The sequence below is a fragment of the Cebus imitator genome, unplaced genomic scaffold, assembly GCF_001604975.1.
Source record: "Cebus imitator isolate Cc_AM_T3 unplaced genomic scaffold, Cebus_imitator-1.0 Scaffold28, whole genome shotgun sequence".
NCBI lineage: Eukaryota > Metazoa > Chordata > Mammalia > Primates > Cebidae > Cebus > Cebus imitator.
In genome coordinates this window covers 7,948,856-7,976,073 of record NW_016107343.1, presented here as the reverse complement: position 1 = coordinate 7,976,073, position 27,218 = coordinate 7,948,856, and the positions used below count along the sequence as shown (strand labels likewise).

General features: G+C 53.0%; 1 protein-coding gene and 1 long non-coding RNA gene across 2 annotated transcripts; both read right to left on the bottom strand.

The window, feature by feature from the left end:
• Positions 1 to 5,743: 5,743 nt before the first annotated feature.
• Positions 5,744 to 24,327, bottom strand: OAF (out at first homolog). The gene is made up of 4 exons (XM_017523550.2): positions 23,565 to 24,327; positions 11,956 to 12,090; positions 8,539 to 8,719; positions 5,744 to 6,816 (listed from the first exon to the last, which is right to left on the bottom strand). Exons 1-4 carry the CDS (start codon positions 23,799 to 23,801, stop codon positions 6,551 to 6,553), a joined length of 819 nt encoding a protein of 272 aa, XP_017379039.1. The 5' UTR covers positions 23,802 to 24,327; the 3' UTR covers positions 5,744 to 6,550.
• LOC119470336 lies at positions 12,546 to 23,557 on the bottom strand. The gene is made up of 3 exons (XR_005199229.1): positions 22,727 to 23,557; positions 17,535 to 17,540; positions 12,546 to 16,349 (listed from the first exon to the last, which is right to left on the bottom strand). It is a non-coding gene; the product is annotated as an uncharacterized LOC119470336 (long non-coding RNA).
• Positions 24,328 to 27,218: the final 2,891 nt, after the last annotated feature.

The window sequence follows — 27,218 nt, the reverse complement described above, 5'->3', positions numbered from 1 at the left end:
CTACCTCCTGTACTGCCCTTTGCAGCTGCTTAGCTGCATGCCAACCCCGACACCCATAGCCGTGGGATCAGTGGCCATTCATTCATTCACAGCTGTGTCGGGGACCCACTGGAACTGCATGAGGCTAGGAGCTGGGAGTGCAATGGACACTGTTCCTACCCTCAGGATGCTCACAGTCATTGATGCTTGTGGACCAATGAGCAGGCAGGTCCCTCATCCTATGGCATATGCTCTAGAAGGAAAGCACAGTGTGTCATGGGGACCTGCCATGGGACACACTGTCCCCGAAGCTGGGAACATCGGGAAAGGCTTCTTAGAGGAAGAGACATCAAAGCTGAGGTCCGCAGCTAAGAGGGAGAAAGCAAAGCAAAGGGAACAAAGGAGTATGCCAGGAGGGGGCGTGGAGCATTTCCTGAGTCCCATGTAGTATAGACAAGGACTGACTGGGAGGGATGCAACAGCGTGAGCCAAGAGGGAGCTGATATTCACATGGGAGGACCATGAATCTGCCCTGACTTTGGTGAAAATAGTTCAGCTGTTTCGTTTCAGTAAGAGATGACTTGTGGCACACATCGTAGCTGATTGCAGCATAGCCTTGAGTAGTGATTCCAAGGTTGGAAAGTGCTGGGGAGGAGGATGCTGGCAACAAGTTGGTCTGTGAAGAAGCAGGGAAAAATAGGGCAGAGGTGGATAGGGACCTGGGCTTGAGGTGTTTTCTATTTTGTTCTTGAGATGAGAAAGAAATGTGAATTCTCTAGGGCCACTGGGAAGGAAGCAGGAAAGGGAGGGATGGAAGAGGAAGAGGGGATCATTTCCCCCATAGAGGGAGGTCTGGAGGAGCAGTGAGAAGGGACATGTCTCCATGAGGACAGGAAGGGAACTGGGAAGGTGGGTGCCAGTGCGGGCCAGGAAGTGGTGAAGAGACTTTTCCTCTCAAGGTTTCTGCTTTCTGTGATGTAGGAGGGGAGGGAGCTGCCTTTCATCCTGCCTCTCCCTGTTTAGGAATCAGGACCTTGTCACAGGAGCCAAGGCTGGAAAGATAGTCACCCCCCAGGGGGATGTGGACACCAATCTTGTGACTGTCTTTCCCTCGCTCCACTGGGAGCCCCTGAGGTCTGACCTCTATGGAGGTCTGCACTGAGTCCCCACCAAGTAGGCCTGCACTTTCCACCCCACTTTTGCCTTCTTCCCTCTACCACTGAATTTTCTAGGTCCCCAGTTGGAGCCACTGTGGTTATCAGTCAGAATCTCTGCAGGAAAACAGAGCCAACTCAACGTGGTGTGCCTTTTAAGGAAGGTGTTATTGACAGAGATGCGAGCAGGTTTAAGGGAACCAGCACCTAGAGAGGAGCAGCACAGAGAAGCAAGGGCAGAAGTGGCAACAGGAGGAGACGGTGGTATGGGGGCCCCAGAAGCTCTGGAGCCTTGGAAGAATGAAGCCAGTGCCACAGGTGTGGTGCGGAGGCAGCGAGGAGCAGGCAACTTAGGCCCCACTGCTGTCCTGCCCTCCCATCTGCGGTGCCTCTCATCAGCTGAAGCCAGAGGGTGAGGGATCCCAGGTGAGGGCAGAGGAGGGTGGAAGGGAACAACCAGCTCAGCTGTCACCTGGCTCCAGCCAGTAGCTGATACTGAGAATAAGCCCTAGAATGCTGTCACATTTCTCACCGGTCAAACAGTGAACATTTTAGGACAATACCAAGCAATGGCGGGTGCAATGATTAATTTTATGTGTCAGTTTGTCCAGGCTCTCATACCCAGCTGTTTTGTCAAACATAGCCAGACGCTGCTGTGAAGGTATTGTATAGATGTGATTACCTTTATAATCAGTTGACTTTATGGAAAAGATCACCCTTGTATTATGGGTGGTCCTCATCCAATCAGTCGAAGCCCTTGAGTGAAAGTGGAGGTTGTCTGCAGAAGGCATTCTGCCTTAAGACTATAAACAGGAGTCCTGTCTGAGCCTGCTGCCCTGCCCTACAAATTTCCGACTCCAGGCTGACTGCAACACTACCTTTTGCCTGAGCTGCCAGACTGCTGTCTGTTAGGATTTTGGACTTACCAGATCCCAAAATCCAGCAAGCTAATTCCTTAAAATAAATCTATCTGTATGTGTGTATCTTATTGGTTCTGTTTCTCTGGAGAGCCCTGGCTGATACCACAGAATTTGGAGAGAACAGGGACTTTCAGACACTGCTAGTTGTGTGTAAGGTGGAACAGCCCCATTTCGAGGGCGATCTGACAGCAATGTCCTACAGCATCCTATAATGTCCATGCCTGTGACACAGATGTTCCAGTTGCCTATTTTTTTTTTGTTTCTTTTTTTTTTTTTTTTNGAGATTGAGTCTCGCTCCTTCATCCAGGTTGGAGTGCAGTTGTGCGATCTTGGCTCACTGCAGCTTCTGCCTCCCAGATTCAAGCGGTTCTCCTACCTCAGCCTCTCAAGTAGCTGGGATTACAGGTGTGCGCCACCACACCGGCTAATGTTTGTATTTTTAGTAAAGACGGGATTTCACCATGTTGGCCAGGCTGGTCTTGAACTCCTGACCTCAGGTGATCCACCTGCCTTGGCTTCCCAAAGTGCTGGAGTTAGAGGTAGTTCCTTGTTTTTTCTATTCCTACCTATAGCCTGGTTTGTAAGAGCAAGTGACAGCAAACGATTCGATTTTCCAACAGCAGCCAAATGGCCAATAAACCATTTGGGAGACTATTAAGTGATTAGACATGGAATGCCAGTGTTGGGGAAGACCTCAGAGATGACCCAATGAGACCCTCTCCCTTATCGGATGTGTGTGACCCGCCCAAGCTCACATAGAGCTGGGACCCGGCGGGTGCCCATGCTCCTCCCATGCAGTGCTGGCCTCAAGCCTTTGGTTCTTGAGAGTGGCACCTGCCCTCCTTTTCACCAAAGTCCCTGTGCTCTCATCTACCAGAGATCGGTCCAATAAAGACTCTGGGGCAGAGGGCCCCCAGTTGTGGCCCACAGTTCCCCACCAAAGGCCTCCCTTGGCTAATAGGCCTGCAGGCAGAGAGGCCTGGAGAAAACCCACAGGAAGTCCACAGTGAGGCCCAGCCCAGCCCAGGTGAGGTTGCCCAGGGAACCAGCCACAACGCATCCTCCTGGCTTGCAGCAGCACTGGTGAGGGCTGGGTTTCTGGTCTCCCCGAGGATGCTTTGCTTACCCCTGGCAAAGGGAAACCACAGCCTGTTCCTACCAACTCTGGTCCCAGGGAATCTCTGGACACTCTCCCCACCAGTCCCCTGCCCACCACACGTTCAGTGATTGCTACTACAGAGACTGGCCCAGGGGGGCTCCACATTCCACACTCCTCCCCATCCCACCGAAGCCCGGGTCCCCCTCCTGTGGGTGAGCTATGCTCGCTGAGGTTCTGGCCGGCCAACCTCATAAAGCCATTTGGGTTGGGAGGCGGTGTGGAGTAAGAAAAGACAGAAGCTGGATCACAGTTCTGTTCTAACAAGATGTCTGGACTTGAACTTGGGCAGGTCACACAATTTTATAAGTGAGCCACATCTATAAAATGCTACAGAATTGCTACAAGGAGCCAATGTCCTAATTTATATGAAGGCACTTTGTAAACCCTAAAGTCTGCAGAGAAATGAGTACTGATATTACCTCCCCGGTGTTTACACGGTCACAAAGGCCTCCTGCCATAGGAAAGTCTTATCTCAGTGCTTCCCAAGCAGCTGACCACCTACATCTATTTTAACAAGCTCCCAAGTGATTCCGATGCACACTAAAATTTGCTTTTCAGCAAGGAAGTGAGCGTCATGGCAGGATTCCAGGCACTGTGACAGTGGGGTGAAGGCGGTTGGGAGGCTTTGGAATGGTGGCCTCCAGCCCTGGAATGTGACCCTGTAGGAGGGGTCTACTTTGCATAGTGTAAGGTCAGCCCAGAGTCTAAGGGAACCTTCTCATCCCCATCCCCTCAGACTAAGGAGGAACCCAAGGCAGGGATGTCTGGAGTGACGGTGTCCAGAGCCCCCTCATTGCAGGGGCCACACAGACTAGGAGGTGCTAGTCAAGGAAGGTCGGAAAAATACTCCAAGTCTTGAAAACATTGCTTTCTAAAAAAGTATTACTTGGCCGGGCGCGGTGGCTCAAGCCTGTAATCCCAGCACTTTGGGAGGCCGAGGCGGGTGGATCACGAGGTCAAGAGATCGAGACCATCCTGGTCAACATGGTGAAACCCCGTCTCTACTAAAAATACAAAACATTAGCTGGGCATGGTGGCGCGTGCCTGTAATCCCAGCTACTCAGGAGGTTGAGGCAGGAGAATTGCCTGAACCCAGGAGGCGGAGGTTGCGGTGAGCCGAGATCGCGCCATTGCACTCCAGCCTGGGTAACAAGAGTGAAACTCCGTCTCAAAAAATAAATAAATAAATAAAAAATAAAAATAAAAAAGTATTACTTTTGGTGACTGGGAGGTCAGAAGGGAAGATGGAAAGGTATACTGATTTGGGGACTCTCCTCGCATCAAAAAAGGCACACAAGGGGTAGCAGGTGCTTCTCCAAGTACCCTCGCCCACCTGGAACAGTGGCTGGGGCTTGGGATGGATGCCCTGGCAGAAAGGGAAGGAGAAAAAGACCGAGGCGGGGAGGTGTAGGGGGGTGGCTGATGGGACAGCTCCCTCCCCACGCCCCATCAAGGCTGATCTGGCCCTTGAAAACAGGTTCAGAAGGGAGGCATGCCCACCTGAAAAGGCTATCACCCCACTACCCTCAGCTCCACCAAGGCCAAATAATTACCATCTCCCAGCCTCGACCCACACCCCACTCTTCCAGAAACCCTTTCCCAATATATGCAGCCTGCACATCCCCTGTTCTGAAACCACCCAGCATCCTGCCTGGCACTTCCTATTACAGCCTCTTCATATTGAAAGATACTTGGGAAGTGAGAAGCCTTCCACATGTCTGATTTCATTGCCTCAAGCTTACAGATGCAGGAATGCCTGCCTTTCTTCACTAACAGTAATGATACTAAGCACGGCTAACAGTGAGCATTGTGTGCTAGACGCTTGACATGCAAGAATTCACTTCTGTCTCTTAAGTAAACTCATTTTTTTTTTGAGATGGAGTCTTGCTCTGTCGCCCACGCTGGAGTGCAATGGCGAGGTCTCAGCTCACTGCAACCTCCGCCTCCCAGGTTCAAGCGGTTCTCCTGCCTCAGCCTGCCAAGTAGCTGGGACTACAGATGCACGCCACCATAAGAGGCTAATTTTTGTATTTTTAGTAGAGATGGGGTTTCACTATGTTGGCCCAGCTGGTCTTGAGCTCCTGACCTCGTGATCCGCCCACCTCGGCCTCCTAAAGCGTTGGGATTACAGGTGTGAGCCACTGTGCTCAGCCAGTTAGCTCATTTTATAGCTGAGGGAGTGGAGGCACAGAGAGGTCAAGCAACTTGACCCACGGCTGCACAGCAGGTAAGTAGCTGAGTCCGGATCTGAAGCAGGGTTCCAATCTCCATCCCATCTCTTGCCTTCCAGCTGGCTATTACTGACTGGCTTACTACAGTTGCAGCTGTCTGTCTTACTGTCTTGGGTGTGGAAGTTTTATCTCATCCTTCCCCAGTAACATCTGCCTTCTCCTCCTTCCTTCCCCAAAAGATTGAACACAGAGTAGGTGCTTTAGAAATCATTGTTCCAAAATAGGCCACAGATAGGGTGTAGAGACACTTCTGACACCAGGTGGCAGCATTGGCCAAAAGTTTTCTCCAAACTCTGGGTCTTGTCAGTCAAGTAAAAACTTAAAACGTTTATTTCTGGTACAAATGATAAATACTTTGCATTAAAAATCTGGAATTCAAGTTTTCCTCGTACTTCATGCTCCCTCACTGCCCCAGAACCTTACAAAAATATTTCTGTGTAGAGAGGGAAAGAGCTGGTGCCTGCTCTGGAGGCAAAGTCCAGGTCTGGGAAAGGCACTCGTGGTCTGCGGTCTGTCCCAGCGGCGGGAGGCCTCCACTCGCCCCACAGGCGGCCTCGGGGCCAGAAATGAGAACGTGCTGTCATCGATACAGGGGCTGCGGCATGGGTCCCCAACAGCTCATTCTTTGGGGATAGGGAGCCCCTTGTTGGGGTGTAGGAAGAGACCGAGGGGCCAGGTCCTTCCAGTTGTGTGCATGGGGAGGGGGCCTTGTGTCTGGGGAGGTGGGTGTCCAGGGATAGACTCCTTTTAGGGTCTGAGCCTTTAAAGAGTTCAACAGAAGAACCACAGGCCATCACATTTTGGCGGCTTACAAGTGAACACTTCAGGGGAGATGCAGGAGGGAGGGGTGTAGGTCTGGGGAGCCCTCTCTCCCTCTGCCCGCAAGGAAGGCACAGGGTGGGAGTCGGGGTGCCTTCATGAGACCCCCTGCCGTGCCACACCCTTTTCACAGTCATGCGAGATGGGGCCAGAGGGGCCCAGGCTCCAGGGCCAGGGGAGTGGGGAAGGAGGGAAATAAGGCCTCAGGTGGGGGCTACCACCCCCTCTGACAGCTGGTGAAGAGTAGTGGGCCAGAGCAGCCCCCCAGGATCCCCCACCCCAGCCTGGCTAGGGGTCCTCATCCCAGAGACACAGCTGCCTCTGGGGCACGTAGAAGTCGAAGCTGTAGCTCTTCTGGCAGCTGCGGATGCCACACTTGTAGGGCGTGGGCCGCTCGCGGCTGTGGCAGTACTTGAGCATGCAGGGGTACCAGGCCAGGCTCAGGCCATAGCGGCAGGCGCAGGGCTTCCCGCGGTCCCCCATCTGCCCGCAGCGAGGCAGCTCCACCTGCTCTGAGGCCTTGGGCAGAGCCTCGAACACAGAACTGTCCACACCTGGGGATAGAGGTAAGGATCAGAGAGGGATGGAGGGAGGGAGGGAGCTCCCCCAGCCAGGGACTGCTGCCATTCCCCACTTGGTCTCCTCCGTCATCCAATAGGCATTGACAGACACGTCCATTTCCAAGCTTGCCGTGGGATGCAGAGGTAAGACCTGGGCACTAGGCGCCTCCTTGCTGGGCTCATGGGAGAAACAGATTAAATGGCAATCGCCCTCCTCCACGGCATCAACTGAGTGCCAGGGGCTCTGCTTACAGTACCTCTTACAGTACCCATGGGCTAAGTACTGTCATCCCTGTTTTACTGATGAGAACATTGACCCAGACAAGTTTAATGATCTGGCCAAGGTTTCAAGGCCTCCACTTAGCCACACTGCCACCCACTGATTTAAAAGGTCACCATACTGGAGTGTGCTAAGGTAGAGGTGTGGAGAGGCAGGATTGGAAGTCAAGGAAGGCTTTTTTTTTTTCATGACGGAGTCTTGCTCTGTCGTCCAGGCTGAACTGCGGTGGTGTGATCTCGGCTCACTGCAACCTCCACCTCCCCAGTTCAAACAATTCTCCTACCTCAGCCTCCTGAGTAGCTGGGACTGCAGGCATGTACCACCATGCCCAGCTAATTTTTTGGTATTTTTGCTAGAGACGGGGTTTTGCCACATTGGCCAGACTGGGAAGGCTTCTTAAGAAAGGTGACATCTGAGTAGGGCCAGGCAGGGAAGGGCCAGCAAAGCACACCCAGAGGGGCAGGTCAGGGTGGCCAGGGCTTGGGGCCAATGGGAAAGCGCATATGAGGGGCGCTGGGGGAGATGGAAGGGACCGGCGGGTTTGGCTCAGGGGCTGTATGGGAGGGGCCCGCTTCTGGGGGATGCTTACATCAAGCCTGCGCCATAGTCTGGGGTGCAGGATGTATGTGTGTAGAGGGCAAGACCACAGCTCCGTTGGGCATTTCTAAATCTGGGCCTGCCCTGGGAGGAGCAGGCATTTCTCCAGTGCTCATGGCAGAAGGCACAGGGGCCTGGAGTGGGAATGGCGCCATTTCCCCCACCCCTCCACACAGAGGGCCTGAGGGCAGTCCTGGGAAAGGTACCCAGAGAGGGACCAGCTGGGAAGTCACAGAAGTCAGGAAGGCAGGGACCATGCAGAGGGGAGAGGTGCTCCCAAGGATCTTGCAGGAGAGATGATGGCACCGGGAAGCCCGAAGCTGATTTCCAAGAGGTGGCAGTGGAAGGTGCCCAACTTCCATGACAGAAGGTCCCATCTCTGTGTCCTCACTAAGGGCAGGGATGAGGGGAAGTACCTGGGAATCTCCCTCCACAGGGCCTAGCAGAGTCTGTGTGCCCTGCCTGGAGTAGGGTCTGTTCCTCTGGCTGACACTTCTCACTTTAGAAGTGTCACACAGGTGCCACTTCCTCCAGGTAGCCTTCCCAGACTAACTGCAGCCTGGTGTGGGGGTCCCTCCCTGAATGCCTGTAGCATCATGGTACTCTATCACACTTAACTCTGCAGATCTGCCCTGCTGGGGGACAGGAACGGAGTGTCTACATCTCTGAGTCCTGTGTCAATACATCCCTGCAGGTGATCAGTAAATGTCCCCTGAACAAATGAAAGGCTAATAATGAGACTCAGCTGATGATGTCCCTGCCCTCCTCCACTGCTCTGTGCTGTTTCCCCATCCCCTTCCCTCCACCCAGCAGTGGGCAGTGCCCAGCTCCCAGCTGACCTTGTTCTAGCCAGAACCAGACGTCCTCCTGGCGGGTGTAGATGGCATCCGCGGCCTCGGCACACACGTTGTGGAGATGGGGGCTCAGCAGGCCCCCCCGGCTGAAGTTGACAGCAACATCCATGTGCAGCTGCTCCGGATCCCGAACCTCCTCCGCCTGCCGTACTGCCCGGGGGTTTTTCTGTGTGCAAGAGAGAAGCCACTCCCACCTGGCTTCAGAATGCTCCCTGTCCATCTTCCCCGACTCTCCAGAGTCAGGCAAGCCCAGGCTTACTGCCTTTAGAACGCTGGGGCCATCTGCAGGGTGGCAGCCCCACCCTCTGCAACTGGCAGAGAAACCAATGCCCAGAGTACAGTCGAGCCTTTTCAGCTTCTATCCAGAATGGACGCTTCCCAAACTACGTGCTGGCCACTGGGCTGACCTCTGGGGCTGGACTGAGAATGCTGAGGTGTGGTTGGGAGTTGGAGGTGGGTGGGCCAGGCAAGCTGTGCCAGGGCATATAACCTCTGGAATCACGTACTTTCCAACATCCAGGGAACCAAGTCCCTTTGCGAAAGCAGGCAAAGGGCAGGGGTGAGGAGGCACCCAGGGCGGACTCTGCTGGACAGGCCAGGGAACCTAGATGAGCCTGGGGCAAGGCCCTAAGTCTGAGACACCAGAAGCGGGCCAGCAGGTTTGAGGGTTTTGAACACGTTACATATGTTAGCACACTGAATTCCCCTACAACCCATTTTCTCAATGAGAAAACTGTGACTTTTAAAGTAACTTGTCCAGAGAGAGATCCAAGATGGCTGATCACTAGCAGCTCGGGATTGTAGCTCCCAGTGAAAGCGCAGAGAACGAGAGGACGCCACACTTTCAGATCAATTTTTGTTGCTCACGCACCAGGAGATTCCCAGCAGAGGAGCCCCACAAGCCGCCAGCGCGACTCTTGTGGCCGGCGAGGCGGTTTTGCCGCTGCCTTGGTGCGGCGGTTCTTGGTGCAGAGTCAGAAAAGCACCATCAATCTTAACGCCGCTGTTTTGGCCGGCGCAGTGGGTTGCTCAGATTTTAGCGCCGGGAATCAACAAGTTGGACGTTCCATTCAGAAACCCAACTATAAAGACGGTAATTATAAAGACCACAGATGGATAAATCTATAACGAAGGGAAGAAACCAGCCTAAAAAGGCTGAGAATACCCAAAATCAGAACGCCTCTCCCTCTACAGGGGATCACAGTTCCTCATCAGCAACGGAACAAGGCCTGATGGAGAAAGACTGTGTTCCATTAGCAGAAGCAGGCTTCAAAAGGTGGATGATAAGAAACTTCTGGGAATTAAAAGAACTTGTTCTAACCCAATGCAAAGAAACCAAGAACTTTGAAAAAAGGTTTGACGAAATGTTAACAATAACACACAATTTAGAGAGGAATATAAGTGAATTAATGGAGCTGAAAAACACAACACGAGAACTTCACGAACTATGCACAAGTTTTAACAGCCGAATCGATCAAGCAGAAGAAAAGATATCAGAAGTCGAAGACCAACTTAATTAAATAAAACGAGAAGATAAGATTAGAGAAAAAAGGATAAAAAGGAATGAGCAAAGTCTCCAAGAAATATGGGACTATGTGAAAAGACCTAATCTACGTTTGATAGGTGTACCTGAATGTGACGAAGAGAATCAATCCAAGCTGGAAAATATGCTTCAGGATATTATTCAGGAAAACTTTCCCAACCTAGCAAGGCAGGACAATACTCAACTCCAGGTAATACAGAGAACACCACAAAGATATTCCTCAAGAAGACCAACCTCAAGGTACATAATCACCAGATTCACCAGGGTTGAAATGAAGGAGAAAATACTGAGGGCAGCCAGAGAGAAAGGTCGGGTTACCCATAAAGGGAAGCCTATCAGACTCACAGCAGATCTCTCAGCAGAAACCCTACAAGCCAGAAGAGAGTGGGGGCCAATATTCAACATCCTTAAAGAAAAGAACTCTCAACCCAGAATTTTACATCCAGCCAAACTAAGCTTCACAAGCGAAGGAAAAATAAATCTTTTGTGAACAAGCAAGCACTCAGAGATTTCATCACCACCAGGCCTGCTTTACAAGAGCTTCTGAAAGAACCACTACACATAGAAAGGAACAACCAGTATCAGCCTTTCTAAAAAATACCAAAAAGTAAAGAGCATCAACATAATCAAGAATTTACATCAACTAATAGGCAAAACAGCCAGCTAACATTAAATGGCATGGCAGTGTTAAACTCACATATATTATTATTAATTCTAAATTTAAATCGACTAAATCCCCCAGTCCAAAGACACAGGCAGGCAAAAAAAGCCGAAACCTATCGGTATGCTGCATCCAGACCCATCTCACATGCAAGGATACACAAAGACTCAAAACAAAGGGATGGAGAAAGATTTACCAACCAAATGGAGAGCAAAAATAAATAAATAAATAAATAGCAGGAGCTGCTTTAAAGCAACAAAGATCAAAAGAAGCAAAGAAGGATATTACATAATGATAAAGGGATCAATGCAACAAGAAGGGCTAAAGATCCTAAATATATACACACCCAATACAGGAATATCCAGATATATAAGACTTATAAAGAGACTTAGACTCCCACACAATAATATTGGGAGATTTCAACATCAATATTAGACAGATCAATGAGACAGAAAATTAACAACGATATCCAGGATTTGAACTCAGATCCGGAACAAGTAAACTTAACATTTATAGAACTCTCCACTTTAAATACACAAAATACACACTCTTATCAGTACCACATCACATCTATTTACAGGTTTCAATGAAATATTGGTTGGCTGCTTGTTTGTTATTTTCTTCCCTCATTTTTTGTTCATGTCTCTATTATTAAGCACAATTATAGGCATACCCATTTTTAGACTGCATTCTAGCCCGGGCAATAAAGCAACACCCCCGTTCTCTCTCCTTCTTCCTCTTTCTTCCTCTCCTTAATTCTTTTTCTTTCTTTCTTTTAAAAATTAAGAAAAAAAAATAACTTGTCCAATGTCACCCAACTAATGAGTGACAGAGGAGATGTGATGCTTGATCTGACCTCAGAGCCCAAGACAAGTGTGTGACCCCTGTCACACAGAGGGAGGTGCTGGAACTGGACGGGAGAAATCTGGGAGATGGGGTTCAGTTAGTGATCTGCAGCTCCGGGGTCAGGTTTGGCCTGGGGCAAAATTAGGGACTCAGGACCCTAGGGTGAATGGGGTGGCAGAGATGAGGGCGGTTTAAGGGCAGAGGGTCCAGGAACAGTGTGAGGATGAGGAGCCGGGTGGGAGGCTGAGGTTGGGCGATCCGGGCTGAGAGCCAGGATGGCTGCAGGGGTCGGGGCTGCAGGTCAGGGCTGCAGGTCAGGAGCTGGGCTGGGCAGGCCTGGTGGGGCACTTACCTGCCGGAGCTTGGCCATGGCCTCGCTGGGGATGATCTCGTTGTGCTGCAGCCGGGTGACAAAGCAGAGGGCCTGGAACTGACTCTGCCCCTTCTCCAGCTCCCCCAGGATCAGGGCCCGGAAGATCTTCACATCCTAAAGAAGGGCAGGAGGATGAGAACAGCTGGAGGGTGTGAGACCTTCCCACCAGCCCAGCGGGTACTCAGCTTGGGCCCCAGAGGGGACGCCTGGACACTGCCTGGCAACAGACACCTCCCTCCTGCTGGTCTAGGAATTTTTATCTTTTCCATTTAAGCCCGTGACTTAAAAGAATGAACACACCCCAAATGTCCCAAAGCTTCCTGGAATATTGACAAAGTGAACCACTAGAGTTTTCCATAGAGAACCTTTTAAAAGGATGAAGCTTCACCTTGAAGCAAACATCACCTCTTTTTGGTTCCTTATTTATTCACAGCTGATGATCCCCCTTGGCAGAACTCCTTAACGCCACCCTGATCAGGTGGGTCAGGGCCTCCACAGCCACCTGACTAGGGCCTCATGGAGGAGCGCTTGACTTTTTCAAGTACCAATTCCAAGTTTCTTTCTCTGAGTTTTTTTCTTTGTAGTTCCAATAGCTAGAAATCTCAGACATTCTTATTCAGTAGATTTGGGGAGAGGTCTCAACGTGCCCCTGGTGCTTCTGATTGGCCAGGCTCCTGGCCACCCACCTCTGAGTGAGTGGGGTGGGGGGGCCAGGACAGGGTGAGGGCAGAGTGGGAGGCTGGCGGCAGCTGTTGCAGCCTTCCTGCCTGAGGGCGCTGGGGTGCCTCATTACTTCCTTCCCTCCCCACTTCCCCTTTCCCCCATGGGGTTGCTAATGGCATTGCCACCATCCAAGGGCTCCTTCCTGTTACTGACTCACCATGTAAATGGGGGTCTGCAGGAGGATGGAGGGCTGCAGGGTGGGCTGGGTTCCTTTCCCTATCTGGCTGCTGGAGCTCTGTGCTCTGCCTACCTGCACTGCTCACCACATGGGAAGCAGCCCCTTGCCTTCCTACCCATCTCTGTGACTTGATTAACTCTGCTCCCAGTGAGAAGTTAGTGGGTCCCAGTCAGAAGTGGTCTACATCTGTCAAGGCCCCTCCTATGGTGAAGGCAACCTGCCCTCAGTGACCATTCTCTGCTGGGAACCCCTATGGTTCTGCAGAGACTTAGAATGACAACCCTGTGCATCATCTATCAATACCTGGGGACCCAGCCCGTCCACACAGTCACTGAGTACTTACTGTACACAGGTGAGAACAGAGGTGCCTCAGCAACAGGGTCTGAGCACCCCGCTTGGAGTCCCAGTACATGCAGCAGGGAACTCACAGCTCCACCCTAAAGCTGCATTGCGTTAGTGGGTCCTCCAGGCTTTTCCCCAGTTTCCTTGATGTGTAAAAAGGGGATGATCCCACAGTTATGTGACAGGGCTGTAGTGAGGACTAAGTAAATTATCTGAAAGATTCTCACGCGGGGTATGTGCTGGCTGGGATTACTCTTGTAGGCGACCAGCCAGCCTTGTGGGCAATCTGTAACAAATGAGTGCATGTCATCTCACAAATGCCCATGTATTTCTGCAGCCCTTTAACTCTACACAGAAGTTTCTCTTACTTCCTTTTATTGTAAATGATCTCCGGAACAAGGAGGTGTGGAAGTATAGGGGAAGGTTTTCCAGAAAGGGAAATTGAGCTCAGCTATTGAGGAAGGTTCCATTAGGTTCCTTATGATCCTGGAGACTTGTGAGGAAGGTGAATCAGAGCTCAGCTTAACCCCTGCTTCCTCTCAACAGGAAATCCCTTCTTGGTCTTGATGGCTGCAATCTCCTTGTCCTGCCCGGCTGGGCTATCTGATCCTTCCCTCACTCAGGTCGGCTGAGGACAGAGGGAGGCTGCCCTGCCTGTAGCACTTTCCATTCTGGGCTCAATTCCTGCCAGGTGAGACTTGATACTAGACTTCCCCTACCAGAGCTTGAGCCAGGCCATGTCCCTGGCAGGATCCCCCAGGAAGGATCCGAAATCCACTTCCCCAGTATTTTCAGCTCGGACTCTTTGGAGGGAAGCCTATCTGGATATTCACAGCATCTTCTCCAACACCAAAGGTGCATGAAATACCCGGCAGTCTCACGGCTGCTCAGGGGTCTCTTTCCTTGGTGACATCACCTGATTACCATTGGCAAGAGAAGGTATTTGAACTTTTGGACTAGACTAGACGATGAAAGAAATCTATCTGAGCTTTTTTTCTGCTTCTGTATTAATAGCATCATGAATTATAATAACAAAATGCTGTCAAAATGGGAACTGACTGGGGGTGCTGAGAGGGAATGAGGATTTCTCCCTGAGACAGAGGATTTCCTCTGTATCTCCTGATTTGTGTAGGACAGCGTTATTGAAGTTTATAACTAGAAGAGAAAAATCATTGTTTCCGTGGGTCAGAAGGATGTATGATTCTCTTTAAAATCCTTACAACAAGCGGTAGGAACTATGACTGTTACAGAGCTTGGATTGGGTAACCTGCTCAAGGTCATGGGCTAAAAGGAAACACAGCCAGGATCTTAACCCAGACAGTCTGACTTCAAAGCCTGAGCTATCTTAACCAGAATGCATAATTGCCTCTTGGATCAACTAGTCTCATCTCCTTGATGTTCAGCTAAAAGAACTGGAACTCGGGTGCATAGAGGTTGGGGGGTTTGCCCTTGATGCCTGGGCTGGCCAGCAGCAGAGGCAGGATTAGGACCCACTGTCCATCACGCCTATTTAGCGGCACCCTGCCTAAAGCCCTCAGCGCACCTGCCTTGGGAATGTGGCCGCTCTGACTCGTGGTTTCTGCAACTACCAAACGGCATGACACAAATAAGAGGGGAACAGGAGGCAGGAACACCCCTCTAACACGCCTGCCTGGCCTGCCAGGACTTCTTTACACCCCAAATTCTCCAGTCTCTTTTGTCTTATTTCTCCAGAAAAGCACATTCCACTTGCTGATCCCTGAGAGGGAATGGGCAGCCCTATGTTCTGGTCTGTTTGGTAACAGGGCTCCATCGTTCTGACCAGCATCCCCCCACTTTCCACTCCCTGCACCTCAGACTTCCTGGCAAGTTTCTGGGGCTTCCTCTTCCTCCAACCTTCACAGGGCAGGGTCACGGGTGGGTTTGAGCCTGGGGTGACATGAAGGGACCTGTGGTTTGGAGCTGAATCAGACTCTGATTAAAGTCTAACGCCCCAGGCACATGGTCCCTGTCCTCTCGGGGCATCTTCTGCCCAGGCAGTAAGTCATCCAGGCCCTCTGTGACCTGCCTCTGGCTCAAGAACAGTGACTCCAGCCTATTCAAATGGTGGCCCTGGGGTCTGGTGCATAGCTGGGGCTCGATGCTTCATAGCTGCAGGAAGGAGTGAATGCTCCAGGGCCTCCATCAACCTGCTGGCCTCCAACGTGCAGACTCTTTCTTCTTGGCCTTGCCTGTAGCTGGGCTCCTGCAGGCTGGAAGTGCTCCAGCGGCTATTTTGGCTTCAAGAAGGTTTAGGGGATCATCTAGTTCATGGCCCAGTGAGGTTGCGGCAGGGAAGTAACCGTGAGTCACACAGTGGCAGAGACAGGGCCAGAAGCCCAGACCTCCTGCCTGAGTCCAGTGATCATGCTGGTCCAGGCTCCCCAGTGTAGCCCTCGTCCAGATACTCACTTCCTCCCTGTGCCCATCCCTGCCATGCTGTCTGACTGGGATCCACCTGTGTCTCCTAGAGAGAAGGCTGTTCTGGCTCAGCCACAGTGGGTGAATGCGCTGAGACACGGCAGAGCACCGCTCTGGGAAGGGCACCTCGGGCAGACATCCTGTGCTCAGCACTGAGGGTGGGGAGGGAGCCCCCGGCACCCAGGGGACAGCGAGACTGTCACACCAGCCCTGACTGTGGCTTCCAGACTCAGATAACATTGGGAAGAACGAAACAGGCTGTTTTGCCTCGGCATCAGCCACTGTTCCTGGGGGTTTATATTACTCACGGCCAAGCCTAATCTGAACTGACGCACAGGCTCACGCGGCTTCCCCATTCGTGCGCACGATGTCGTCTCTCACAGGCTCACTGGGTCTCAATCTCCTTCCCACAAAGTCTCCCAGTGGCTCCTGTTCCATGTTCCCATCCCTCCACAGGCGCACATCCAGGCCCATCTCCTCCCACACAGTCTCCCAGTCTTGGCAGAAGCGGCTCTCCACCCTCTCATCACACCCCTCTCCGCAGTCCCCATGCCCAGCCCACCCTCTGAATTCCCCATCTCATGCCCAGCATAAGGACACACCCAGCATCGCCATCCCCATTGCTCAACTCTCCTCACACACCTCCTCCCCGACGCTTCTTCTCAAATGTGTACACACACACACACACACACTCTCTCTCTCTCTCTCTCACACACACACACACACACAGGAACACATTCTCACCACGTGCCATCACCTCGCTCCAGCCTGCCCAGCCTCCTCTGGCACCCTGCCTTCCCATCACGGCCCCTAGCTGCCCCCACTCTCCAAGTGCTCTTCCTCAGCCCCTTCCCACAAAGCCCTGGGGGTTGGGGGGAGGCCAGCCTGCAGGGGAACACAAAGCAAAAGGGGCCAGGGCAGTAGACCACCCCTTCCCTCCACGCGCTGCTTCCAGCCACCACTGTCCAGTGCTGGTCACGGCCCAAGCCACAGGTCATCGCTGCAGGGCCGCATGAAGCCGCTTGGCCCCCACCCTCCTCTCCCTCAGCCCCCTTGCTCCTCCACAGCTGGTGCTCTCTTCTGGGAGTGTCCTCTGCCATCTTGGTCTCCTTCCCATCACACTAGAGAGTGTGATTCTGGGGCCCAGGCTGAGCCAATCTAAATATTTATTCCTCTGCTCCTGGCTGGAGCTGCTTTATGGCTAGAGAAGGGGCTGGCTTCACTGGGCTACAGAGGGAGAGAGGGTTTAGCCTAGAGAGCCAGCCAGGAAGTGGTGCCTTCCTAGTCCCACAGCAGACCCGGAAGCACCCTGGCTGCTCTGCCCAGGATCCTCGAGCAGGAATGGGGTGGATGGATTCCACGTACATTCCAAGGCCAGTACCCAGGGACTCAGGCCGCCCCATGATGAGATGCCAGCACCCCCAGTGCTAGGCCTGGACAGAGGCTGCTTGTCACGGAGCATTAGCAAAACCACTGGCCCGGGGCAGTGCCCCTGGCCCCAGCCCTCCCCAGAGCTTCTAGTGCTCTGTCAGCCGAATCCCAAAGGCCACCACAGTCCTGACTGCCGTGGGAACAATGTGAGGCTTTATGTGGATCAACTGTGCCCCACCGTGCCACTGACTCAGGGCTCCTAAGACAGGGCTCCACGCTTCCCTCTCACCCGCATTCCCAGCCCTGATGCCTCCCTTGCTCCCTGCCCTTTATCTGACTCCCTAGTGGCAGCCACTCCAACACTTGCCAACTTCAGGGATGTTAGCTCCTCATGAGGCTTTGGTCCCTACAGCGGAAAAGCAGCAGCTGCAGCAACACGCTTCACGGTGGGGCGGAGGGAACTCCCGGCCTGTGGGCACTGGCACCTTGCTCCTCACATGCCCACGAGGGCCTCTGCTCTCCAAAGGGCCTCTTCATCACTGTGAACACTGAGCCCCGAGCATCACACTATTGTCTCTGAAGTACAGGCAAGGAGCCTGGGGCTCAGAGAGGTTAAGTGACTTGCCGAGTCACATAGCTGGTAAGTGGCAGGAAAAAACGTAGATAGTGAGAGCTCATTAGTGTCTGTTAGATATTTTCTTTTTTTTTTTTTGAGATGGAGTCTCACTCTGTTGCCCATGCTGGGGTGCAGTGATGCCATCTCAGCTCACCGCAACCTCTGCCCCCCGGGTTCAAGTGATTCTCCTGCCTCAGCCTCCAGAGTAGCTGGGATTACAGGTGCCTGCTACCACGCCCGGCTAATTTTTGTATTTTTAGTAGAGACAGGGTTTCACCATGCTGATCAGTCTGGTCTCAAACTCCTGGCCTCAAGTGATCTGCCTGCCTCAGCCTCCCAAAATGCTGGGATTACAGGTGTGAGCCACCACGCCTGGCCTCGGTGAGATATTTTCTAAACTCAACCCCCTTACTGAACTCCCCGAGAGGCTGTGCAGGGAGAGAAGAGTTGCAGGCATGGCCAAGAAGTCAGTACTCCATCCACGGGAGGGGACAGCGTGGGAGAAGGGGTCCAGCCCACGTACAAAGGAAGGTCTCTGTGGATTTTACCTCTGCACCAAGGTTTTTCTGGCCTCCTTCTCCCCTCTAGTTCCCTCCCCAGGGTTCTTTAGCCTTCTGGAAGGAGCCCACTCATGGTGCCACGGCAGACAGGCAGTCAGGATATACTGGAAGGAACCCTGGGTCCTAATCCCGGATCATCAGCTGCTGGATCTTGTCAGCCTCACTTCAGAGCTCCAGGCCTCAGCCGAACGTCTACACACAGAGGTACCATTGCCTCGTGCTATCTGTGGCAATGAGGATCACATGAAGCCGTGTGTGACATGAGGGACTGCTCCATGGGTGATCTCTAGACCCTATGCAATCCTCACCTCAAGGCTGGGCCCTCAGCCTGCAGAACAGGAGTCTGTCCCAAAATTATCTCCACCACCTCTCTGTGCCTCGGGAAGCCTGAGAGGGACTAACTCACTCTCCCCACCAGCTTCCCAGCAGCATACGCCATTATCCCAGGTGGAAGTCTTCACTGGGCCTATTGATCTGTTGCTAGGACTCCACCTGGACCTAGCATTCAGGGGTGTGGGAGGCTGGCCAAGCTCCAGGGAGTGCGTCTGACCCCTCAGGCGGGGCTGCCCATCCCTGATCTAAGGAGGAATTCCTCACATGCAGAGGAGGGGATGGGAGACCCAAGGGCCCCATGTCAGTAAGCCTAGTCATTCCATCTGGTGACTTCTTGTAAATACCTCTGACGAAATGCTCTGAGCTCCAGAAAAGTCTGGGCCTCTCCCGAAAGCAACTCCACTGTCTTCTGTTCTCCAAGGAGACTTTCCATCTGTCAGATGCATCCACACAAATCTAAAGGGCGCTCACACTGACAGGGTAGGGGCAGACTGGGCCCTGAAAGCTTCTCGGTTCCACATCCATATGCTGTGATATCTTCTTGGGATAAACGTTCTTAGGCAGAGAAATGGACGTTGCACATTCCACATCTTCACTGATGACACTTCAAGGCTTCCCATGTTGCTCCCCTGCCCCCAGACCAGGGTCCCCAGGCACAGGGGCTCTAGCATTCTTTGGACTGTCCCTTCCTCTGGCTCCCACTCACCCATCAGTGCCCAGGGAAGGGTTCAAGCTTCCGACCTCCCTGGGTCCTTGTCCCTCCAAAGTGGCCCTGAACTGACCCACACAGCCGCACGGTTTTCCTTATCTTGCTTATTCCCTCCAAGGCTCTGGCCATGGGCCCTCAGGATCCCGTCTTTCCATGCTTTTGGAGTCTGTGTCTCCTTCTCCCCCTGATGCTGGGAGGGGAAGGAGATCCCCACCGCCCGCTGCCCTGATGCCATCACCATGACCTTCGTATCTGTCAGTATCGCCCCCCCGCCCCAATCCGGTCAGTGTCAAAGCAGGCTGCCTGGAGCATAACTCATCCTCTTCCCAGCTTTTGGTCACTTGGACTGAGGGACAGAGGTGAAAGCGAAATTGGCAGGAATACCAGCTTCCAGAAGGTGGACCAGGAGGGCGGTCAAACAGCCAGGTTAGAGAGAGGGGACGGTGACACACCTATGATTAGATATGCTAGTGATTACGTCCAGGGCTCATTACACCCATAGGATGTGGAGTACAAGGAGAGTCTTGCCTCCCGAGGGCGCACTGTGAATTAGTTTGTGTACTGAGGGCCGAAGCGTATGTGCCGCTGAAAACACATTAGGATTAGTGTGGGTAAGATGACAGGTTTCAAATATGTGACTGAGTCTGGGCCCTACCTTCATTTAACAACCCGACCTGGCTGCTTCTCCAGGTCCCCGCTCCTCCCCTAGAGCCACTGTGCCAGTGGCTCCCAAACTTTGCTGCACATTGGAATGACCAAAAAACAAAACAAACAAACAAAAAACTGCTGCCCGACTCCCACCCCGAGATACTCTGATTTCATGGGTAGGGTGTGTAGCATTGGGAGTTTTCAAGGCTCCGCAGGTGATTGCGAGGTGCAGCAAAGCCAGCAGGCACTGAGCTGTGGCATTCTTTCAGAGCTGTGGCATTCTTTCAGAGCTGCAGCTCAGTCCGCAGGATGGCCCTCACTCAGCCTCTGGGCAGGGCTTGCAATAATGCGTGATGGTTTCACAGCCCCAGGCTATGTGTCCTCCAGGGGGATGATGCTTCCCTGCTTCAAGGTCCAGGGTGGCAGTGTGGGAAAGAGTTAGGCTGTCAGACCTCCAGCTCAGGTAGAGGCAAATGGGGGTGGGAAGGGCTGGAGAGAGGGGGCTGGATGAAGTTGGGAATTAGACAGAGGACTTGGTCCCATCCCACACAGTGGGGCTCGCTGTTGCCCTGGGGGGACTGTCAGGACAAGGATGGCTGCTTCTGCTCTGAGGGGCTGGCCAGCAATTTTGGAACTTCAAGGAGGTTACGATGAAGAGCTCAAGGCTCCTCCAGACTCAATACTGACTTTTCTGCATGACCTTGGGTCTGTCATTCAGTGTCTTCAGATCCAAGGCTAGCAGAGAGAATCCTTGCTGAAATGCTGTGTGAGCCACAATTAGCAAAGCTAATGGGTCCTATGTCTCGAGCACTTAACACAGTATCTAATACAGAGCGAGTATGCCATAGGCACTGCCCTGTTTGATTATCCTAGTAACCCTAAGATATGTACTATTATTATCTCTGTTTTATAGACGACGAAGTGAAGGCCTGGAGAGATCGAACAGCTTGCCCAGGGTGAACCTGCTACTAAATGGTAAACCAAGTCTGTCTCATTCAGTTTGGGCTGTTTCTCCACAAAGTGATCAAATGGCGAACATCACTCTTCCAAAGTAGATTAGGGATTTTCCCCAAACCACTGCAAATGAGTTTGGTACAAGAAACATAAAAAGCATGATTTCCTAGGCTGCAGTGCAGACGCACAATCACAGCTCAGTGCAGCCTCAGCTCCTGAGTTTAAGTGATTCTCCTGCCTCAGCCTCCTTGAATAGCTGGAGCTACAAGGCACACACCGGCGTGCCTAGAAAAATTTTTAATTTTTTGTAGACAGGGTCTCATTTGGCCTGAAGGTTTCATATTCCTGGTTTCAAGTGATATGCTTGCCTCAGCCTCCCCAAATCCTGGGATTACAGATGTGAGCCACCACACCCAGCCTGTCTTTCTCTTATAGAAAAATCATTCCTTCTAGACCGAGCTTTAGACCGAGCTTTCTTGTGGAAATCTTCCAAGGACTTTCGGGCACGAGGCCTTGAGAACTGAGAGGTGACCCACCCTGGAAGGATTGTGGCTGGTGCAGGTGGTGAGTGGCCTGGGCGAGGGTAGAGGCTATTCTCCCCCACACTGCTTTCTCCAACTGCACCCCATCCTAGGCCAGTGGAGAAGCCTAGACTTAAAGGGACTTGGGAAAGCTGGTTTCCTTTCTGTGCCTTCCACTCCCAATTCCCTCCCTTGCTGATGAAATTGGAGATGCCAGAGGTGGGTGTGAAATGGCAGCTTCTGGGTCAGAGGCTAACCTGAAAGCAGACTTCAGAAACCTGAATGGAGGTCTGAACCACTGCAGGCAGTCAAATGAGGTGCTCACACCCTCCAAATGCATTTTCTAACTGGGCAGGCAGATGCCCACCATACCGTCACGCCAATCCCCGCACCCCACCCCAGCCATCAGCCACTACTACATCCCCATCACAGCTACCTGGACACTTCTTAGTCTCTCCCTTCAGGTCAGAGCAATAAAAATCTTCCAGCTGTAGCTAAAGGCTATAAAAGCTCAGCCCTATCAATTGCCTTTCACTGTCCTGGCCACAGCCAGGAAAGTCTCTTTGCAGGGTTCTAGTGCAGCCACAAGATGATGTCCACTGGGCAGGAGGGTGGGAGTCACAGCCTGGCCTGAGGCTAACTTTCAAGGACAAAGGGCTTGGACAGAAGATTAGATCCCTGATTCCTGATGGATCCAGCCACTAATATAGATTTTTCAGAAACAGAACACACTTAATAAAAGTCCCCTAAGGTTTAGGTGAGGAGGCAGGGTAGGGAAGCCGACCTTATCAGCTTCCCTCTCTCCACCCACAGACTCGTCTGCCCCTACCTACGTCTGAGAGCCTAGCTTAGGCCTGATGTGTAAGAATGGGATGCAGAGTCTTCCCATTTGTGAATGGTCACCCCCCCACCCCCACCTGCCTGCTTAAGTCCAATGTCAGTGGCAAGTCAGTGGCCCTGGGGCAGTTAGCGGTCAAGCCTCAACACCCCTCCTCCACCTCCCTCTAGCGGTCAAGCGTAATCCCCCACTCCTGCTAACTATGGCAATCTGGCTGGGTCCCTAACGACTCCCCAAACTCTGCCACCTCTCCTCTAAAGTACCCTGTCTCTAGGAGGGAGGAAAGAGGGGCGGCTCCAGCAAGGGTCCCGGGGCCTGAGCTCCCCCAGCTGTCTAATCTGCTTCACCCCTACACCTCCCCCAGGGACAGTGCCTCACAGGCCTCTCTTTAGGAGAAGAGGGGCTGGGGGAAGGAGACGGAACACTCCCTTGAATACCTGACTCACCCACCCTCTTTTCCTCCAGCTTAGTCACTCACTATCCTTCCAGGCCCATTTTCTGAAAACCCCCCAGCCCACTGGGTGCAAGGCCCTTCTTGTTCCCTCCACAACACACAGACACACAGACACACACACACACATACACAGACAGACAGACACACACAAACGCGCGCGCGCACACACACTCTGAGAGAGGGCTGGTCTCTAACTCCCCAACCCTAATCTGGGACAAAATAGGGGGGTTGGCTCGTCTCTCTGCCAGGCAGAGTGAAGGGCAGCGCTTCTCCCAGAGGGAGGGGGCCTCAGCCGGGGTTTCTCTCTAGGATCCTCCTGCTGCAAGCGCCCCAGCCTTCCAGACCAAGGAGACAGGGCTTTTCCCGGCTTGAGAGGGACCAGGGACAGACAGCTCTCCCCAGAAAAGCAAAACAGTGGAAGAGGTGACAGTGGGGCTCCACAATGTCAGGGCTGGGAGGCCTCGCAGACCCCTCATTGCCCTGTACAGCGGGGAGAAGCCAGGCCCATAGGAGGAAAGACTCGCTTGCTCTAGATCACACAGCGAGAACCCACAGTGAGAACACCTCGCCTAGGACTTTTCCCACCAGAGCACAGGGAAATGACTCCAAGAAGGGAGTCCAGTCGTTAGCAGGAGTTCTGAAGGACGGTCAGCACCTGGGGGCTTTGGGAGCACTGGAGGAGGGAATGAGAAGGGGCAGCAGAGGGGTTCTTTGGGGAGAACGAAGGGATGGGCGCTGAGGAGTGGGCAAAGAGGTGTAGAGAAGAGCCCAGCGTGACCTTGGGCCAGCCGCGTCCTCCTCCTGGACGCGTCTTCCCGGCTGCAGGCAAGAGGGCGCCTGAGACCCCGCGGGGGGGGGGTTCAGGCCCGAAGATGCCACCCCGGAGAGTGAGGGCGCCTCACCTTCTTGAAGTCGGCGGTGAAGGAGACAAGGGTGCCATCGGGCTTGCGCAGCTCGAGGCTGATGCTGTCGGCGTCGCTGTCCGCCTGCAGGCTCTCCTCCGTCACCTGGCCGTCCGGCAGCCGCACGCGGACCCGCAGCTCGGCCGGCGCACCCGTTCCCAGCAGCGGTGCGAGCAGCTGCAGCAGCAGCAGCAGCAGCAGCGCGGGGCGCGCCTGGGGGACCCCGGACGTGCGCATCCCCGGGGGCCGCCGCCGTTCGCGGCCCCGGCGCGCCGCGTGGGGGCGGGGAGAGGCTCAGGCAAACTTCGCCCAAAGTTGGGGGCTAGTTCGGGGCGCCCGGGAGCCGCTCCGCCGGGGGACTCGGCCGCGGGGTCGCCCGCGAGGAGGCGCGGACGCACGTGGGTAGCGCTCGGCAGCGCGCCCCCGGCGGCCCCGAGGCTGAGACGGCGCTGCCCCGTCCAGGCTCCGCGGCCCCTGGCTCCGGCGCTGAGAGCCTGTGTTTTGCACTTTTCATTCAATCCCACCCCCCGTCACTTCCTTCAGAAAACAGAAACCACCAGGACCCGCCTTAAAGAGACCGCGCACCTCGCGGCCCTTAAAGGGCCCGCGGCGGTTCCCCGCGCTCTGGCGTGGCCGGGCAGGGGGCGGGGAGAGGGGGCCGCGGCTCGGCGGCTTTGTGAGAGCTGCCTCCTCGACCTCCCTCCCTCCCGGCCGCGCCGACTCAGCGACCGGGCGGTGTCAGAGTTTGCTCTCCAGGCAAATCCCTTCCTTCCAGCAGGGGCGGGACGGGTGACTTTTTCCCCGCCCCACACCCCGTTTTTTTGGCTTGCTCATGTGCCACGTGGATGAAATAATCGGCTTGGAGTTTTAGGGGTTTTGTTTGGTCTTTCAGTTTCTCTGACACAGCTAATTTCTAAAAAGCTTCAGCAAAATGAGACCTCGCTTCTCACTCTGCCTTTTCCCTGCCCCACCTTGGGAGGGTGGGGCGGGGGTTTTCGCCCAGCTTTGCCATCGCCAGGTGTGGGGCCTTGTTGGGTCAGGTCACCCCTCCGGACGCGGCCCTCAGGTTTTGTGAGCCTTGTGCCTATTTCCGTTTCAGTCCCGCCTCCCGTACTTCCCGCTTTCACGGCCTTTCCTCCGTCCTGCGCACCACCGCAGACCCGGTTCTTTCTCTCGATCATAGATTGATCAAATCCAGGGTAGTGTTCGATTCCAGGCCACTCGGGAGAATTTCCAGGGACTCAGGACACTGGCGCTCCATGACAGCTCCACGACAGTGCCTTTACCACAAGCCACAAGGCAACATGCGTGCCCTGCGGTGCACCCCAACAAGAACAGGGTGAAGACCAGGAGATCTGGATTGCTGCCTCCTCTGATTAGCTGTAGAATTTAGCCACGTTTTAAAAAGTCTTTGGGTTTAAGTGTCCCCTCGTGTATAGTGGGAGCTGCTCAGAGCTACATTGTCCTGCCAGTCCCAGGAAGATGCTCAAAACCAATTGTTCCCTGACTTCCATTTTCACTTCTGTTGGGCTCTTGATTACTGATGGGTGAAAACTCCTTCCCTGCAGCCTCCTTTGCTTCTAGGGCTTCCCCAGCACAGGGTCCTGTGAACTGCAGGGTCTGGCTAGAATCCGCCTCTTGCCACGAGCCTGGGCCCTTCCTGCTACACACTCTCTGCTGTCTAGATTTAGGACTGAAGGGAATGTAAGAGACTCTTAAGTCAGCCTTTTCCAAATTTGCCTTACCTAAAGAATCACCTGGATGCTTGTTAGAAATAGATTCCTGAATCTCTAAACCCACGGAATCAGATTCTAGGGACAAGAACTGAGGATTAGCATTTTTGACAAGGCCTACGTGATGCTTGACAGAAGGGGTTGACAGTGGGTACTTGGCAGATGTTTTAGCATAAAGGGTCTGAAACAAGCAGCATCTTTCCTGGAAAACCTGGTTCCTAAGGTATTTGTCTTCACATCAGGGAGATAAAGCGGGCTGGTAGGGAATAATTGGGTTAGCACAGGGATTGCTCCCCTAGGGACTCCCACTCTTAGCTGGCAACCCTGAAGACAAAGATGCCCAGGGTCTCAAAATTGGCCTCCCGCCTGACCGGATGCTAGATCTCCATGTGGCCTCGAAGCTAGTTTCCCACATGAATCAGCCCGCACAGTCATTAAGGGCCTCACCCACATTTCCTAACTTCCCTTGTTTCAGATCCTGACCCCATCCGCCACCAGCCCTGCCCTCAGCCATGTGCACAGGCCCTTACACCTTTTCCTCCCACAAGAGCCCAGAAGTGGGCAAAGAAGCCCTGGATGTCAGATTTCTTGTTTAGGTCTCTGAGGTTTGTCTCTGTGCACATTTTGGGTTTGGAAACAAGGATGAAAGACCTCATCTCTTTTCCCACCTCTTCCCGGTAGTCAACTTCCTTCTCTACTGCAACCACAGACCAAATCAGATTTTTCTTTGAAAGTGACCGGGAATTTGAAATCTCACTCCATTACATGAGCCCCGCCTACCTCCGTCTCTATGCCTTCCCGTTGATTTCACCTGACTAACTCTTCAAGCTCCAGGACAAAACTCAGGTTTCCCAGGAAGACTTTCTGGGCTCCCCACCGACCTAGCGCTCTGTTCTGCACTGCTTGCTGCCTCCCGCCTCCGCACTCCACCAATAGTCATTGTTACAGCAGCTCCTCCCCATTGTATTCTGATTGTGTCCAGGTTCTGTGCCAAGCATTTCACATGGATTATCTTATTTAATTTTCATGGCATCTCTCCAAAGTAGGGTCTATTCTTAGGCTCTTTTTACTGACAAGGAAACCAAAGCTTAGAGAGGTTAGACAACGTACCCAAGGTCACAAAAGCAGTAGATCCAGCCGGGACTCAAACACAAGCCTGCCCGCCCGACCACAAAGCCCTTGCTTTGAACCGCAGTGGCATCTGCCTGTCTGTAGCCCTCACTTTCTGCCAGACCCATTTGGCTCACATTCTGTGCTATCTTCTGTTATCTAACGGTTTCTCGAGTGGCAATCCTGTATCCCCAGTGAGGCTGTCAGTTAGTTCAAACAGGCCAGCCCCATGCTGGGAACAGAGAGCGTTCCCCTCAAACCATCCAGGCATAGAAGCATCCATTCATCTTAAATGTAAAGGCCCTCAGAGGAAGAGCTCTAACAAGCCTAATTACTCTGACTACAACTAAACAGCCCTCATTGTCAGAGAGTTCTTTATGTCTCATTGCAAGTCCTCTGCCACAACATAAAACCAATTTCCTTTCCTTTCTCATCGCAAGCCCTTGGAAAGCAGTTGCCAATAGCGGTTCAGGGCATGGGCATCAGGATCTCAGTGCTGGAGCTTGGCCCTACTCGCAAGCTGTGTGAGTCAGTGAGTCTCTTTTTTCATCTGTAAAATGGGCGCATATGTTTCTCCCTCACTGAGTTGTTCTGAAAATTAAATGAAATATTGTGCCTAAAACACTTTGCAACGTGTTTGGCATTTAATACAGACCCAATAAATGGTAGTTGTTATTATTTAATTCTGTTCATTCTTTCCCATTGTTTCAAATACTAAATCTCTGGGTACACAAGTCTCTCCCTCCTACCCCCTGCCGGATGTGTACCCATGCACACACACATATTCTTTTTTTTTTTTTTTTTTTTTTTT